General features: G+C 30.0%; 4 protein-coding genes and 1 long non-coding RNA gene across 7 annotated transcripts; 3 read left to right on the top strand and 2 right to left on the bottom strand.

Annotated features, from left to right (window-relative positions):
* Positions 1–474: 474 nt before the first annotated feature.
* On the bottom strand, positions 475–1,283 carry LOC117235238. The gene is made up of 2 exons (XR_004493641.1): positions 1,098–1,283; positions 475–777 (listed from the first exon to the last, which is right to left on the bottom strand). It is a non-coding gene; the product is annotated as an uncharacterized LOC117235238 (long non-coding RNA).
* A 98-nt stretch (positions 1,284–1,381) lies between these two features.
* Positions 1,382–5,199, top strand: LOC117235235 (poly [ADP-ribose] polymerase). 3 transcript variants are annotated; one of them, XM_033497081.1, is made up of 5 exons: positions 1,382–1,617; positions 1,966–2,107; positions 2,193–2,737; positions 2,819–3,024; positions 3,125–5,199. In XM_033497081.1, the coding sequence occupies exons 1-5, from the start codon at positions 1,504–1,506 to the stop codon at positions 5,088–5,090; spliced, it is 2,973 nt and encodes a 990-aa protein (XP_033352972.1). In that variant the 5' UTR covers positions 1,382–1,503; the 3' UTR covers positions 5,091–5,199. The 3 variants fall into 3 exon arrangements, with proteins under 3 accessions (XP_033352972.1, XP_033352973.1, XP_033352974.1); XM_033497082.1 differs by having other exon boundaries at positions 1,480–1,617; positions 1,952–2,107; XM_033497083.1 differs by lacking the exon at positions 1,382–1,617 and adding an exon at positions 1,693–1,714.
* Positions 5,200–5,358: 159 nt separating this feature from the next.
* LOC117235236 (eukaryotic translation initiation factor 3 subunit I) lies at positions 5,359–7,115 on the bottom strand. The gene is made up of 5 exons (XM_033497085.1): positions 6,996–7,115; positions 6,348–6,594; positions 5,990–6,270; positions 5,717–5,917; positions 5,359–5,642 (listed from the first exon to the last, which is right to left on the bottom strand). The coding sequence occupies exons 1-5, from the start codon at positions 6,996–6,998 to the stop codon at positions 5,394–5,396; spliced, it is 981 nt and encodes a 326-aa protein (XP_033352976.1). The 5' UTR covers positions 6,999–7,115; the 3' UTR covers positions 5,359–5,393.
* A 378-nt stretch (positions 7,116–7,493) lies between these two features.
* Positions 7,494–9,983, top strand: LOC117235118 (protein abrupt-like). Its single transcript, XM_033496853.1, has 7 exons — positions 7,494–7,879; positions 8,173–8,349; positions 8,436–8,847; positions 8,926–9,119; positions 9,198–9,527; positions 9,620–9,748; positions 9,838–9,983. The coding sequence occupies exons 1-7, from the start codon at positions 7,685–7,687 to the stop codon at positions 9,910–9,912; spliced, it is 1,512 nt and encodes a 503-aa protein (XP_033352744.1). The 5' UTR covers positions 7,494–7,684; the 3' UTR covers positions 9,913–9,983.
* A 464-nt stretch (positions 9,984–10,447) lies between these two features.
* Positions 10,448–14,996, top strand: LOC117235248 (AFG3-like protein 2). The gene is made up of 13 exons (XM_033497110.1): positions 10,448–10,719; positions 10,981–11,104; positions 11,183–11,486; positions 11,587–11,680; positions 11,747–11,912; positions 11,999–12,128; positions 12,484–12,602; positions 12,692–12,967; positions 13,049–13,276; positions 13,377–13,603; positions 13,672–13,848; positions 13,935–14,153; positions 14,236–14,996. Exons 1-13 carry the CDS (start codon positions 10,636–10,638, stop codon positions 14,497–14,499), a joined length of 2,412 nt encoding a protein of 803 aa, XP_033353001.1. The 5' UTR covers positions 10,448–10,635; the 3' UTR covers positions 14,500–14,996.
* Positions 14,997–16,474: the final 1,478 nt, after the last annotated feature.

The following is a 16,474-nucleotide window of genomic DNA, read 5'->3' as shown; positions in this document are numbered from 1 at the left end:
ATATAATATAAACGACTATATCAATAAAATAGGATGACACACATATGTGTATACATTCTTTCCGTTGGAACGATAAATTTATTATGAAATACCGAATTTGTTAGTATGAACAACGTGACATCTACACATATATATTTATATATGTATATATATAATATCAAGAAAAGTATTATATATATAAATATGTAAAATCATATATATATATATATATATATTACATATATATATATATATATATAATTATTATAGCATAGTGATAGCGTGGTATAAGAAGGGACAGTTAATTATCTTCTTGTAAGCACTATGGATTTATATAATAGGCTTATATGAATATGTAGATAGTCGAAAGAAGTAACAGAATTAATTTAACAATTTTGATCTTTTCTTAATAAGTTTTGTACGTTATTGTAGGAAATAATTTTAGAAAAAAAAGATTGCATTCGATAAAGGACATAACATAGTGCATTTTTACACTGTATGGTTATATTATTTAATTGAACTACCACTTGTCAGCCACTTTTATGGCAAACTATGTTGGTAAAACAGAGAAACATTCATAGACGTAATTACAGAAATATATAGTTTACTGTAATAATTTGTACAATATTATACGATTATAAAAATAAAGTGTACCAACATTGTATTACAACTCATAGCTTATTTATAATATCCTTTAGACTACATACAATAATGTAGATCTATGTTTACGGGTATGCATTTATTTTAAATGTTTTATGCATTTTAATGCATCATGTATAATTGATAATGAGTATATACCTGTAACAATATAATGTAAATCAAATCATATAAATTGATTATATATAAAGCATTATATAAATTAGTAAATAATTATTAAGTATGAAAAGATAATGTTAATATATATATATATATATATATATATATATAATATATATATATATATTATATATATATATATATAAAATATAAAAGTATAATTGTATTATAAGTAAATAAATGTTTCATATTTTAATTATTAGTTTGAAAATAAATTTAAAAGATTAAAAAATTGAGTAATTTCCCAAATTAAATTAAAGATTTTATATTAGAAAGAAAAAATAATTTCCAAGTCAGAATACCTTTTTAGAGTAAACAAACGTATAAATGTATGAACGAAAGTGATAATTAAGGTAAGTTCTAAAATTCGTAGAAAACAGGATATCACTTCCGGTTTATATATCATACGTATATATCACATGATTAGTCATCAATTTATTATCGAAGTATTTAACATATACTTCTCGAATTTAAGTTGAATTAATTGAAGTAGATAAAATTGAAATTACATATAATCATTGTAGGATTTTTTTTGTTCTATGATTGGTCACTTATTTAAAATAGATTGTAATTGTAACAGAAAATAAGATAAACTTCCGAATATACTGGTATTTGGCGCGCAACGCGCATTTTGTCTTCGCACATTGAATACTGCTCTTTGGCGCTTGGCTTCAAGACTAAAATTATTGAACGGATTTTAGTGAAACAATGAATCCTGATTTACCATATTCTGTCGAATATGCAAAAAGTTCGAGGGCTTCATGCCAAAATTGTAAGAAAAATATCGAAAAAGATTCGTTAAGACTCGCCGTTATTGTTCAGGTATACCATGTCAACATTATTAATTTTGCATGAATTTATATGTCATTGCTGTAATCAGCATAAGTTTTAAATTCAATTATTGTTCAGCTTCATCAAGGTTACATAATATAATGGCAATTGATGATGTGTTCGATAATACAATATAAAATGCAATATATTTATGAAGATTAATGTGTTTCTATTAATAAATTATTATTTTATCTACATTTAATTTTAATAAAATTGGGGAAATTTATTTAGAATTACTTTTTAATAAAGTCATTGAGTTTATCCATATGTTTTATATTCCTTTAAAACTATTATAATGTTTTAAAATATGTTTGTTAAATTTTAGCTTTTAAATTTTAGAGTCCTGTTCATGATGGAAAGGTACCAAAGTGGTATCATCCGCCTTGTTTTTTCATGAAACAAAGGCCAAAAACTACTGCAGATATTGCTAATTTTGATAATATTCGCTGGGAAGATCAAAAGGAACTTCAAAGGAGAATTGGTTTGTTTATTATATTGCTGTAAATCATATTTGATATTATAATACAATAATATAATGCAATAGTTTGAATCGAACATTTTTATAGAGGAAGCAAGCACCCTTCCATTGCCTGCATCTAGAAAAGGAAGAAAGCGTAGTGGTGGTGGTACTGCTGCTGCAGGTCCATTACATGATTTTTTAGTCCAATATGCAAAATCTAACAAATCAACTTGCAAAGCCTGTGAAGAAAAGATAGTACAGGGTGAGATCAGAGTATCAAAAAAAGATTTTGAAAGTGAACATGGCAGAAGATACGGTGGTATAGATAGATGGCATCATCTTGAATGCTTTGCCAAAGTAAGGGAAAGTTTACAATTTTATGAGAGTGGAGATTCACTTCCTGGCAAAGATGAACTTTCCAAAGATGATCAGAAGAAACTCAAAAGTGTTTTGCCAAGAATTAAGGTAGATGATGTCCCACCTGTTAAGAAAATCAAAGATGAACCAGAAGATGCAGAAGAAGAGAAAGAAATGAAAAAACAAAATGATGAATTATTTGCAATTAAAGATAAATTATCCTCTATAAAGAAACCTGACCTCATTACTATGTTAGAAGAAAATGAACAACAAATACCAGAAGGTGTTTCAGCTGTATGTATTTTATTTTAATTAAATTTATTTTTGATTCAAAGTAAATAAAATATTTAAATGATTAACATATTTGTTGTGTAGATAATAGATCGTTTATCGGATGCAATTTGTTTTGGGGCTTTAAAGCCGTGTCCAAAATGTAATGGACAGCTTGTGTATAATTCAGGTACTGGATACAAATGTACTGGAGATTTGACAGAATGGACAAAGTGTGAAAATGTCATGCAAGATCCTAAAAGAAAGAAATTTGTAATACCATCTGATATAAAAGAAGCATATCCAGATCTGTAAGTATTTTCATAAATTAAAATTAAAAGCTATTTTCATAAATTAGCATATTTGCGAAAGACATGTGAAAAAATTAATCACTGTTTCAATGTTTAATAGCAAATCTTTGAAATACAAAGTTAGAAAACGACTTATAAAGATAGCTGTACCGTCAACATCTAGTGCAGTAAAAAAGGAAGATGAAGTTGATTCTGGACCCAAAGTTGAAGCAAAACCCAAGCCATTAAAGCATATGCAATTCTTTATTATAGGGAACATAGGAAAAGATAGAAATACCTTAAAAAAGGAAATTTTACATCTAGGAGGAGAGATAACTTCAAAACTTCATGAAAATGTAGCTGCTATTATATCAACACAACATGAAGTAGATAAAATGAGTAAAAAGATGGAAGAAGCCAAAAGTTTTAACATTCAAGTTATTACTGCAGACTTCATTGAGGAAGCTAAAAAATATACAAAACCTGCTATATCGCTCATTGAAAAGAAAACTATTTCAAGTTGGGGAGGTGACTTGTCTAATAAAATTAACGTTCTCACAGAAAAATCGAATGTCTCAAAAAGTAAAGGGAAAAGTACATTTGAAAAATCAGGATCTGGTAAAATGAAATTGCAATTGAAAAAAGGTGAAACTGTTGACCCAGATAGTGGTTTACAAGATTGTGCACATGTATATCAAGAGGGTAAAAATAAGTATAATGTTACATTGATACTTTCAGACATACAAACTAAAAAAAATAGCTATTATAAGTTGCAGATTTTAAAGCATGATAAGAAAGGTGAATACTGGTTGTTTAGAAGCTGGGGCAGAATAGGAACTACTATCGGTGGTTCAAAAGTACAGAAATTATCTCTAGAGGAATGTATAGCTCAGTTTGAGGAACTATACACGGAGAAAAGTGGAAACTGTTGGAATCAGAGAGATAATTTTGTTAAAGTACCTGGCAAAATGTACCCGGTGGATATTGATTATGGGGACGATGTATCGGCAAAATTAGACTCTCATATTAAGAGTGAATTAGAACTGCCAATTCAAGATTTAATGAAATTGATTTTCGATGAAGCGAATATGAAAAAGGTGATGGTTGAATTTGAAATTGATGTAGAAAAAATGCCGCTTGGAAAGTTGTCCAAAACACAAATCCAAAAGGCGTATTCAGTATTAACTGATTTACAAGAAGTATTAAAGAAGAAAGATGTAGATTCGGTTCAGTTGGTTGATGCATCCAACAGATTTTATAACCTAATACCTCATAATTTCGGAGTATCCGAGCTTAAAGTCTTGAATACGATGGAAGAAATCCATGCCAAGTGTGAAATGTTAGACGCATTACTTGAAATGGAAATTGCGTATTCGCTTTTGCATACTAAGGCGGATGCAACAAAGAATCCACTCGATACCTATTACAAGCAACTCAATACTGAAATTAAAATATTGGATAAGGAAAGTGAGGAGTATAAAGTCATTAAAAAATATGTGCAAAATACTCATGCAGCAACTCATACACTGTACGAACTTGAAATTCAAGATGTATTTGTTATTAAGAGACAAGGGGAAGACAATAGATATAAGCCATTCAAGAAATTACACAACAGGAAGTTACTGTGGCATGGTTCTAGAACGACTAACTTTGCTGGTATACTTTCTCAAGGTTTAAGAATAGCGCCACCAGAAGCTCCCGTTACTGGTTATATGTTTGGTAAAGGTATATACTTCGCGGATATGGTTTCCAAATCTGCGAATTATTGTTGTACACACAGTGGAAGCCCTACGGGTTTGTTATTGCTTTGTGAAGTGGCATTAGGTAATATGCATGAACGATATCGTGCAGATTATATTGAAAAGTTACCGAGCGGTAAGCATTCAACATGGGGTCGTGGTCGGACACAACCCGATCCTGAAACTGTTTACAAAATGAAAGACGGTGTTGAAGTTCCATATGGTGTGCCTGTATCTGCTAAATTACCAAAAAAATCTGATTTATTATACAATGAATACATTGTATATGATGTTGCTCAGGTAAAAGCGCAATACTTACTGAAAATGAATTTCAAATACAAAGAGTAATATTTTTTTAAATATTTAAGCAAAATAAACATAAAAGGTTATCTCCAATATAATTCAGCTATGTATGTTAAATATTTGGAACTATTCCATTAATAATACTATCTTCCATGTTTTTGTCACAGAAAGTAATGTATCAATTTTCATTTTATATGAACAATAAATTTAAAAATAGTAAATCTTTATTTTTAACATACTGCATCAGGCCGCCTTTATCCTAATATCCATATATCTCAAGAAAGAGAATAGAAAAAATAATTTACACCATTCATTTAATTGATACATATTTATTTTTATTTCATAAAATTAGTATTCAAAATGGAAGTCAAAATAAGATTGATCGAATGTATTAATACGAACATAACCATCTTCTCCACCTGTTGAAAAACTACGTCCATTAGGGTGAAATGCTAGAGAATTAATTGGACCAAAGTGTCCTTTTAAACGTGCAAATTCTTCTTCAAATACTAAATGGAAAAATCGAGAATCGAATTTTCCTTGACGAGTGGACGTTGTTGTGACATCCATTGCATCTTGACCTCCTCCAAGAACCACCTATAAAAATACAGTATTTATAAATTTTGATAAATATTATTTCCCAAATGTCTTAATCACTATATGACACATACATGATCAAAAATTGGAGAAATCGTAGCAGAATTAACAGGTCTTTCTGTTTTGTATGTTTTTAATAACATTAACGATTCACTGTCAAATAGTTTAGCAGTATTATCTTTTGAAGCAGTCACGAACATAGTGCCATCTTTGTTGAATTGCATGTCATTTATTTGTGATTTGTGACTTCTGACACTTGTCATCTTTTTTCTTGTCTACAAAAAGTAGATAAAATTATAAAAAAGTTTTAAACATTTAATTCATGAGAATACAAATATATTACATACTCTAACATCCCAAAGAGTGATTTCACCATCTTCATGGCCAGTAATAATTGTTTCATCTAATGCACCCCACAAGATAGCAGTGATTTTGGGACCATTCACAGCAATTCTAGAAATTGCATCTGCTTGTGATAATACTGCATCAACATTTTTGATATCAATGATAAACATTTCACATTGGTGTCCTAAAGCTTTATCTGTAGAGTAAACAGCAAGATTTGCTGAATAACTAAAGCTACATGTTCTCACTGAACTGTTTGTATGAAGCAAACCTATTTCTTTTCCTATAATGTAACATAGTCATATTTTAATAAATAAAGCAAATAAGTGAAAAAATATTATATGTATGTGCAATACAAACCAGTTTGACAATCCCAAACTCTTAGTGAATTGTCACCACTTCCGGATAAAAATCGTGTTGTATCCCAATTAATGTCAATACACCATACTGAGCCATTGTGTCCATTGAAAGATCCAAGGCGTTCTCCATTCAAAGAATACCAAACATTTGGCTTTTTATCCTTACTAGAGGAGAATAATAAGTCTCCTTCTCTATTGTATTTAATTTGCGTTATGGCACGTTCGTGCCCGTGCAACATTAGAGGTTTCTACAAAAAATAATAAATTTACCATTTTTAAATATGTTTTATATTAAATACGTTTCGTTTTTAACAAAAACAACTGACTAAATATTACTATTACTAAATTTTACAATATATGGAATAACATAACCACAAAATATCACGAAGCAATATGTGATATCAGTTTAAATTATCGCAGTAAGTATTATAAAAAGAATCTTTCAAGCTTTAAAATCGCGAATACAATTTAAAAGAAAGAATATCCAAACTCTCAAAAATGCATTCATACTTAATAATGTGTAACGTTTTTAATGTAGCAATAATATTGAGGTTATGCTGTCACATGTTTAAATACATCAAGGAAAATGTACATCGAATCACAATGAAAAACAATATGTCAAATGATTGATATGTATAAAATCACTAACCATTTTGTTTTTAAATAGGCGATTAAATAAAGTGGTCGAAAAGTTAGCAAACACAAACACTCCGTTACCCTAAAGCAGTCATACAACTCTTACAATATAAAAAGACGTGAGTTTACTAATACATATAAGGGCTCAATTCTTTTGTGTACATACATATATTTGTACTACATCTCAAATTTTATGAAAGTTGGCAACTAGAATCAAGCGGAGATATTCTAGTTATTAGAATTTGAGCAAATTAAATAAACTTAATTATTGTTTAAATAAAAATCTTTCTATATTTTATATTTTATACATTTTTTACATATTTTTTAAAGTTTTAAACTGAAATGTTATATTGTTAAATTCGGTATAGATAACATGTGTATGAACCAATCATAATATACGTTTAACTGGCAATTAATATGTTTGTAATATAATTTTTTATTATTATATTTGATTTTTAAATAAGTGTTTGTATATAAATATAACACGTACGTAAAATAGTTTAATGATACATAAGTAATCAGGATAAATGATCGTATAAAGGTGGTGTAAAATTTATTAGAGTTTTTACAAAGTACCATGAATAATCACTGAGGTCCGTATCTTGGTTGTGAAGCACTCTGAAGAGTTCAGTCCTGTTCCAAATTCCGGTTGTATATGATACGAATTATTGAAACTGAAAAAGGAAACGAAACTGAAACGGCATGTCCGAAATTACTAACCAACATGAGATCAATCAGAGTTATTGGTTTAAATGGAATGATTATCAAAACCATCTCTCCGATGTAGTTAGACAACTTTTAGAGGAGGACTGTATGGTAGACGTTACCCTGGCTGCGGGCGGGGAACGTATTCATGCTCATCGCATAGTTCTCTGCGCTTGTAGCACTTTATTTCGAGTAAACAATCTTTGTACTCTTCAAAGAATTCATAGCTTTGAATTTGAACATTGTTTTATGATTACTTTCAAATAGTTTTCAGTGATTAAAGTTTGTACTTCGAATTCGTTTTTATACAGGTTTTAATAATCTTTTCTGTGAAATATATTACAAAATGTAGTGCTCATTACACACTATAATGACATACCTTTCCATGTTAAAAAAATATATATTTCATTTTGTTTTAGGATAGATTAGGTGTGTATGTAGTATTCTGCATGATTTGCATAATAATTCATTTCTTTTATTTATAGGAAATATTGAGTCAAGTAAATGAAGATCATCCAACAATAATATTAAGCGATATTTCTGCTCAAGATATAAAATCTATTATAGAATTTACTTACCATGGGGAAGTGAGAGTACCAGTTGAAAATATTAGTACCTTATTAGATGCAGCACGTTCACTAAAAATCTGTGGCCTTATTGAAGTTAGTTATACTTAAAGAGAAAGTTAAAGAGAGTTAAATGGAAATATTTTTCTTTTCTTATCATTATTCTGTTTCTTTGTTTATAGATTGATGGACTTGAAGAAACTGACTCAATTGTAAGCAATAAGGATTTTAATGATAATAATGAAGAACCAATGACTGTAATTAGCGAGGCTGAAGAAAATGTTATTAATGCGTTGCAACATAGTTATGAAGATTTGGAAGACCAACAAAAAGATGAGGTCGTCGAAAATTCCACTTTGAATAAAAAAAAGAAACGTAGGCGCGATACAACAAAAAGAGATTATAGCGAAGATATGTTGGCAGCGGCAATTAATGATTTAAAAGCAGGGCAGACATTAATAGAAGCTTCTACTAAACATAATATACCACGTTCAACTTTGTACATGCGTGCTAAAGCATTAGGTATACATTTAAACGCATCAAGAAACGAATATCCGGCAGAGTGTATGAAAGCTGCTATAAATGCGGTAATTGGTTGGTATCTATACCATATTTACTCAATATATTAATTCTGTGGCATCATTCAACTTGTCATCATCACTCTTACTACAGGTGGATCAAGCCTACAGCATGCATCAGAACTTTTTAGTATACCAAAGACTGTATTATGGAGGAGGATTCAGAAAGAAGGATATCAAATACTACGTTCGGAAATGAAAAGGTCTTATGGATCAGATAAACGGGAAGCTGCAGTTAAGGCTTTAGAAAGAGGAGAGAATTTAACGAAAGTAGCACTTGAATTCAAAGTAAATTATTTAACATTTTGTTTCTTGCTCAATTTTATTTAGGCTCTCTAAGAGTAATAACGGTAATTATGATTTTAGATTCCGAAAACTACTTTATTTAGAGATAAGGCGCGATTGGTAGATGAAGGAAAATTGCCATTATCATTTTGGAAGAAACGTAAGACGGAAAATGAAGAATTGAAAAAATCTCGTTTGGAAGAAGCTGTTGCTGCATGTAAAGGAGGGAAAATGTCGCAAGCAGCAGCATCAATGACTTACCATATTCCAAAAACAACGATATGGAGACGTCTCCAACAAGATGGTAAAAAGCCAGAGCGCTCGTTAAGTTCAAGGAAACAAAGAATAGCTGATTCTAAACATAATACAGAAACAAAGGTACAAGAAGGATCTGATTTTACATATTGCGAGGTATTATGGATTAATAATATCTATCTTATATCTTTTATTGCCAAAATTTTTGTGTTGCAGATTTTGTGATTGTTAATAAATTTTAATTACAGGTTTCGTCAGAAATTCCTATAACTTATATAGATGAAAATAGTATACCTGAAGATTCTGTGATAATATTAACAGCAGAAGATATGGATGGACTTAATTTAGAAGAGGGACGACAAATTATTGTTAACTCAGTATGTTTTTTATTCATTTTTTTCTAAATCGAATTTTTTAAAAATATTTCATAAAAACTCTTCATATATATAAAATTTATATTTTACAGGAATCGGGACAAGAATATGTTCCTTGTGCTATAAGTATTGAAGAAAATTCAAACTATTCACAAACTGAAAGTTAGCATATGAAGTATTACCAATAGAGTAACACTCATTAATATTCGTTTTGTATAATAATACGTGTATTAATTTAGATTTTAGTAATATATATATATCATATATGAAAACAACGCGCGTATACGTATATATGACGCAAGTACATATAAAAATTTCTATCTAATATCTTCATGAGACGATTGAATTATTATTAACATCTGCATTTTTGTGTGCATTATTTCCTTATATTTATTTATAAATAAACTTTGTTATAATTTTTGTCTTTTAGGAAAATGTATAATAACGTTAATTCAGTTAAATCTGAATCAGAAGCTAGAGATTAATAGAAATGTAGACTTATACGTTTCCTTATGTGAATTGGTATAATATGTTTAATTCATCTGAATGTCGCAATGATCAAGCATGTGCTTCAATAAAAATAATTTTTCTTAGAATGTCAAAAATATCTTTCACTTTAGTCCCCTATATTTCTAGTAACACTAAATAAAATTAATATCCTAGTAGTGAACTGAGTCATTTATTAGTCAATTCTCTTCGTGCAAAATTGAATAACCAATAATTGCTCGGCTTAAGAACTTATATATGTTTTGCGTTGTAAACGAGAAATAGGGATTAAGACTGGGGATATTTGTTGAGATAATGTCTTGTGGCCGGTAATGTACTACAAGGAACGTGTGGAAACTACGAAATTTCATCATATTACGTGATTACAGACACTTACCACAAATATGGCCCATCAGCTATTATATTCGACAAGTAAATTAGAAAGATTTGTTCTGAACTCCGTTTACAAAAATGCCAATATATTTCAGGTATAAATATGATCTGACATAACCTCTGTTCTTTATCATGAATGACTTCTTTAATAAAGATCAATTCTTATTTAAATTGCTGTATATATAATTTGTAGTTGTCCGATACTTTTTGTAATTATGTATATATTTATTTAAATGTGGGTATATAAAGATTAAACTAATAGTATTTGGAACTTTTATAATGTTTGTATAGAATGTTTTTTATGTTGCATTTCATTGCTATATTTGTTATATTGTATGTCATAAAATTTGTTTTAGTTAAGAAGATATTTATCATTGATAAGAAATAGCAACGAAACGACTACATTGGAACATTTACGAAATCAATGGAGATTATTATGCAATGAGCCACCAAAAGGATTTGAAAAATTTTTTAAACCAAGTTATTATCCTATACTTATTAATTTGCTCTAAGCTATAAAAAGTAGATTATAAAATATCTTAAATTTCTTATCTGTAGAAAAAGATTCTGGTAAAACGACTGAAAAGATTACTGAGAAAGCTAAAGGAGGACAATCCAAGGAAGCTTCTCAATCGCAGTCATCTAGAGCAGAATCTCAAAAATCTAGTACGCATTCTGCGAGTAGTGATAAACGTACATTTTCATGGGAGTTTAAATGGAATGGAGGCAAGAAATCATTTGGAGATAGAAAGAACGAAAAATTGCTTTTTCTTGGTGTTACATTAATGGGATTGTTTTACATATATTTGCAACAATTATCGAATCAGGCTACAGAAATTACATGGAAAGAATTTGTAACAAAGTAAGTGAATTATAATGTATAGTAAAGTAAATGAATAATTTTTTGTAGACATACCCAGTATACAAATTTCATGTAAATGTTTTATGTTAATTCTATTTAGATATTTAGATAAGGGAATAGTGGATAAAGTGGAAGTTATCAATAAACAGTGGGTCCGTGTCAAATTATTACCTGGGAATTTTGCGAATGGACAAGTAAGTTTAGAGGTAGTTCAATTTAAGTTTAACAGGTGAATGAATGGATACTTTATTATTGTGTAGGATACTTTATGGTTCAACATTGGTAGTGTTGAAACTTTTGAAAGAAATTTGGAGAATGCACAAATTGAATTAAATATAGAGCCACAAAATTATCTATTAGTACAATACAAGGATGAGCTAGAATTATATCATATTTTAAAAATTTTACCACAGGTGCTTATGTATGGTAAGCTATGTTTATTTTTGTGTAGATATACATTTATGACAGATATTCAGATAATAGCTAGATATAATATTAAATGTTATTTACAGGAGCCATATTTTATGTATTCCGTAAATCAGCAGAATCACTTGGTAAGGGAAGGAAAGGTGGCCTTTTTGGGGCATTAATGGAATCAACTGCAAAAATGGTTAATTCCAAAGATATTGGTGTAAGATTTAAGTAAGTTAATAGAAATATTGTTGTATAATTCTACATTATTGTATTTCAAAAGATTATTATGAATTGTAGACAATTTTCTTCTACTCTGGGCTCTTCTGCCATATTCGTTAGAATGTTTTAGGATGAAATGAACACAGTGAAAAACAAGAGGTATTAACAAAATAACAAAAGCAGATAGAAGACAAACGAATATGCAGTTAAAACAATTAACAAGTAGTCAATTTATAGAGTAGGAAAAAGTTGTGTGCAATTGTACGACTCCCTTTAAGGATATCGTGTTTGAGTAATATTTCATTTATTACCTTTTTGCTATATAATTGCTATAAATATTTCTATGTGTATTATTGAAATTTAGGGATGTTGCTGGGTGCGAAGAAGCTAAGATTGAAATTATGGAGTTTGTAAATTTTTTAAAAAATCCACAACAATATATAGAGCTTGGTGCTAAGATACCTAAGGGTGCAATGCTGACGGGTAAGTACATATAGTTTAGGAATAAATAGCTCTTATTAGTTTTGGATTAGTTTAGGATTATAATTTAGAACTTGTATAATATTTCATAGGTCCACCGGGTACTGGTAAAACGTTATTAGCTAAAGCTACAGCTGGTGAAGCAAATGTACCTTTTATTAGTGTATCAGGTTCTGAGTTTTTGGAAATGTTTGTTGGTGTTGGTCCATCAAGAGTTCGAGATATGTTCGCATTGGCACGAAAACATGCTCCGTGTATATTATTTATTGATGAGATCGATGCCGTTGGAAGAAAAAGGGGAGGCCGAAACTTTGGCGGTCATTCGGAACAAGAAAATACACTTAATCAACTTCTAGTTGAAATGGATGGTATACTATAATAATTGATAAGATCATGTATTGCATTATTCAAAATTTATATTTGTTCGAGTAATATATTTTTTTCTTCAGGTTTCAATACAACTACTAATGTAGTTGTATTAGCGGCAACTAATAGAATAGATATTTTAGATAAAGCTTTGTTGCGACCTGGAAGGTTTGATAGACAAATTTTCGTTCCTGCTCCAGACATTAAAGGTCGAGCTTCTATCTTTAAAGTACACTTGAAACCTTTAAAAATCACAATGGATAAAGACCAATTAGCCAGAAAAATGGCTTCCTTAACGCCTGGTTTTACAGGTATAAAAAGTGAAATTAGTTACTAATAAAATCTTGAAAACAAAGATAAAAGAAGAATGTTAAAAATGTATTGAGAATACTATGAGTGAATTGATTTTAGGAGCTGATATTGCTAATGTTTGTAACGAAGCAGCTTTAATAGCAGCCAGAGACTTGAGCGATAATATTTACTTAAAACATTTTGAACAGGCCATTGAAAGAGTTATTGCAGGCATGGAAAAAAAGACGAATGTCTTGCAACCTGAAGAAAAAAAGACGGTTGCCTATCATGAAGCAGGCCATGCAGTAGCAGGCTGGTTTTTGAGATATGCGGATCCGTTACTGAAGGTGATTCTTAGATTTCAAAAATAGTAATAGTTTGATTATAATTTCACTTATGTTCTTTTATGGGGCAGGTCTCCATAATTCCTCGAGGAAAAGGTTTAGGTTATGCACAATATTTACCTCATGAACAATATCTTTATACAAAAGAACAATTGTTTGACAGAATGTGTATGGCACTTGGAGGGCGAGTGTCGGAAGAAATCTTTTTTGGTCGTATTACAACAGGAGCGCAAGATGACCTACAAAAAGTATTGTCGTGCTGTGTTTCTTTTCTTTTCTTACAAATTTATAACGCGCGTAAGTAATTTACTAATATTGAATTTATTTTTATCAGGTAACTGCAAATGCATATGCTCAAGTCATTCAGTATGGTATGAACGAAAAAGTTGGCAATGTGAGTTTTCAAATGCCACAGCAAGGCGAAATGACTTTCGATAAACCATATTCTGAACACACTGCACAGCTTATCGATACTGAAGTACGTGAATTAATTGAACGAGCCCATACTCACACACGCGATTTACTTACAAAACATAAGGAGAACGTATCTAAGGTATAAAATATTCTTGGTTTATGAAAAAGTTAGTTTTTATGAATATAGTAGCAGATGAATGATCTTACGATTGTTTGTTTAGGTGGCCGAACGTTTGTTAAAGCAAGAAATTTTAAGTAGAGACGATATGATAGAGTTACTAGGTCCTAGGCCCTTCCCTGAAAAGTCAACTTACGAACAGTTTGTGGAGGGTACGGGATCGTTCGAAGAGGACACCAGTTTACCTAAAGGTTTACAGGAATGGAATAAATCGAAGAAGGAGGAGAAAAAGAGTGAAAGTACAGATACCCCACCGCAACCAGTTTCAGGAATGAGTTCTCAAAATCAACCGCAACAGCGATTATAAACCATACTATTATGGATTATAGCTTATTAAGTACTTTGTATTATAGTTTGAAATACATGTAATAAGTAGCGATAGACGAATATACACTCGACTGCATTGGTTACAAATGATAATATTATAATTTGCACTCTGCGAAGTTTTTAAATATCAATGAAATTAAATACCGTTTTGCAAAAACTTCCATATCGGTTTGATCCACTGTATAACAATGCCCTTTTGTAACAAAAACCAAGTTGTGTACAAAAAGCGTGACAATGAATATAAATTATTAAAACACTTTTCTTATAATTATAATGTGTTGATTGAAGGACGCAAAGCGATAAGATGACAAGGATCGTATGACTTATTTTTAAAGAGTAAACGAGCGAAGTGATGAGTTAGGGAAATGAATAACAACTTTTGTTCACGTCATTTTTTTTGCAACGTATAATTAATAAAGTTTACAAATGTAGTGCAATGAAACTTTTTATCCTTAAATATTGTAAGTACATTGATAATTTGGTATGTTACTGTTTTCGTTTTATCGCTAATTGTTGGGTTTCACTTTGGTGGAATTCCTGTAGTATATTCCAATGAAACATAATGCGTTTACATTAATTGAATTTTTGTTTATATTAAAATAGCAATTGGAAAAAAGAAAAGACCAAACGGAAAGAAATGTAAACGGTTCTACTTGCTCTTTGTATATGAAGCTTCATATACATATAATTATTTATGACAAGATTGAAAATGCTTTGATACGACGAAGGTCTCTTTTTTGTCAGTAAAAAGGTCATGGTTCTAGGAACAAATTTTTTTATCCTTGGCGTATCTCGTGTTGTCGTGAATGTATTGTATTCTTATCGCGTTTGTAAGGAGTTTCACGAAATTAAATTAGTAACCGATTAATATAAAATATTATTAACGATGAGCATAGCATATAACAAATTGTACAACATGCATTTCCAGAAAAAATAAAAGAATATCTACGGTAAAAAGAGAGCAAGATGCGTCCATGAATGTAGAAATTCCAGACCTTCGTTTATTTTCTCCCTCATGCATTCACTCACTTATTCTCTCTCTCTCTCTCTTTCTCTCTCTCTCTCTCTCTTCCTTCTCATGTTATTTACGAAGTTAGAACATTCAAAAATGACTTCTATAAGATAAATAAGCTTTGAGCTCATTTAAATGTGGGTTTAAACAAATCGGAGCAATACATGTGCATGCATCTCGATATATCCACTATATCAGTCTTGGGATTTTTCTTTAAAAATTATTTTCATGAGCCGAAACGCCCTTGGGAATATTGAACGTTTTGCCCCGAAGAAAAGTATCGTTTGATCGAAAAATTTGCTAGTATTTAATTTTATACGCGTCCCGTGTTATTGTTCCCATCAGAAACAATTAGAAATTTAAGAACAGCGACACAATTTATTTCTTCGTTGGCTTTTCTGCACGTATTTTGCTTTTTTCTTCGCATATTGTGTAGTTACATAAATATAGTATTGAGCGTGCATATTGTATAAAAAAGGAAGACCACAATTGTTTACCATTAATTTCCAAATACATATCTCTGAATTAATTCAACTGATACTCGTTATACGCAGTGTGTTATATAATATCATAGTTAATAGCATGAAAGAAATATTATTCATTTCTAGTTGGCTTGATGCTCTTAGTACGGAACGCAGACAATATGTAAACTTGAAGTTTTCAGCAATGAAAGGGTTACGTACAAACATAAATTTGTATGTAAACATCTGCAGTGTTTTTACTTTTACAATGTTTGTTACTTATATGTTACTTTTACAATTTGCAATGTTTTTACGCGTTTCGCATAAAAATTATCCCTTGGTGCTTTTTAATGCTTACAACGTAGCAATAAATGTTTCGAATAACTGCACATTTATTTATAAAATGTTTTTGTTAATTTTTATAAATGCATATATAAAAAATATAACGTAAATATTATAATAGAGTTTGCAAAAACAATTTT

Source organism: Bombus vosnesenskii, unplaced genomic scaffold (assembly GCF_011952255.1).
Source record: "Bombus vosnesenskii isolate JDL3184/JDL3185 unplaced genomic scaffold, Bvos_JDL3184-5_v1.1 scf7180000013314, whole genome shotgun sequence".
NCBI lineage: Eukaryota > Metazoa > Arthropoda > Insecta > Hymenoptera > Apidae > Bombus > Bombus vosnesenskii.
Note: the sequence above shows the minus strand (reverse complement) of the source record. Positions and strands in the feature narration are given on the sequence as shown.

Excerpts from the sequence above, each read along its gene's own strand:
- LOC117235235 (XM_033497081.1), top strand. The coding sequence starts at position 1,504 with ATGAATCCTGATTTACCATATTCTGTCGAATATGCAAAAAGTTCGAGG. Across the intron at positions 2,108-2,192 it reads GGAACTTCAAAGGAGAATTG|AGGAAGCAAGCACCCTTCCA; the intron begins GTTTGTTTATTA and ends ACATTTTTATAG. Across the intron at positions 2,738-2,818 it reads TACCAGAAGGTGTTTCAGCT|ATAATAGATCGTTTATCGGA; the intron begins GTATGTATTTTA and ends TTTGTTGTGTAG.
- LOC117235236 (XM_033497085.1), bottom strand. Across the intron at positions 6,271-6,347 it reads AGTTTGGGATTGTCAAACTG|GAAAAGAAATAGGTTTGCTT; the intron begins GTTTGTATTGCA and ends GTTACATTATAG. Across the intron at positions 5,918-5,989 it reads TCACTCTTTGGGATGTTAGA|ACAAGAAAAAAGATGACAAG; the intron begins GTATGTAATATA and ends TACTTTTTGTAG.
- LOC117235118 (XM_033496853.1), top strand. The coding sequence starts at position 7,685 with ATGTCCGAAATTACTAACCAACATGAGATCAATCAGAGTTATTGGTTT. Across the intron at positions 8,848-8,925 it reads TGCTATAAATGCGGTAATTG|GTGGATCAAGCCTACAGCAT; the intron begins GTTGGTATCTAT and ends CTCTTACTACAG. Across the intron at positions 9,749-9,837 it reads GACAAATTATTGTTAACTCA|GAATCGGGACAAGAATATGT; the intron begins GTATGTTTTTTA and ends TATATTTTACAG.
- LOC117235248 (XM_033497110.1), top strand. The coding sequence starts at position 10,636 with ATGGCCCATCAGCTATTATATTCGACAAGTAAATTAGAAAGATTTGTT. Across the intron at positions 11,913-11,998 it reads ACCACAGGTGCTTATGTATG|GAGCCATATTTTATGTATTC; the intron begins GTAAGCTATGTT and ends TGTTATTTACAG. Across the intron at positions 14,154-14,235 it reads ATAAGGAGAACGTATCTAAG|GTGGCCGAACGTTTGTTAAA; the intron begins GTATAAAATATT and ends TTGTTTGTTTAG.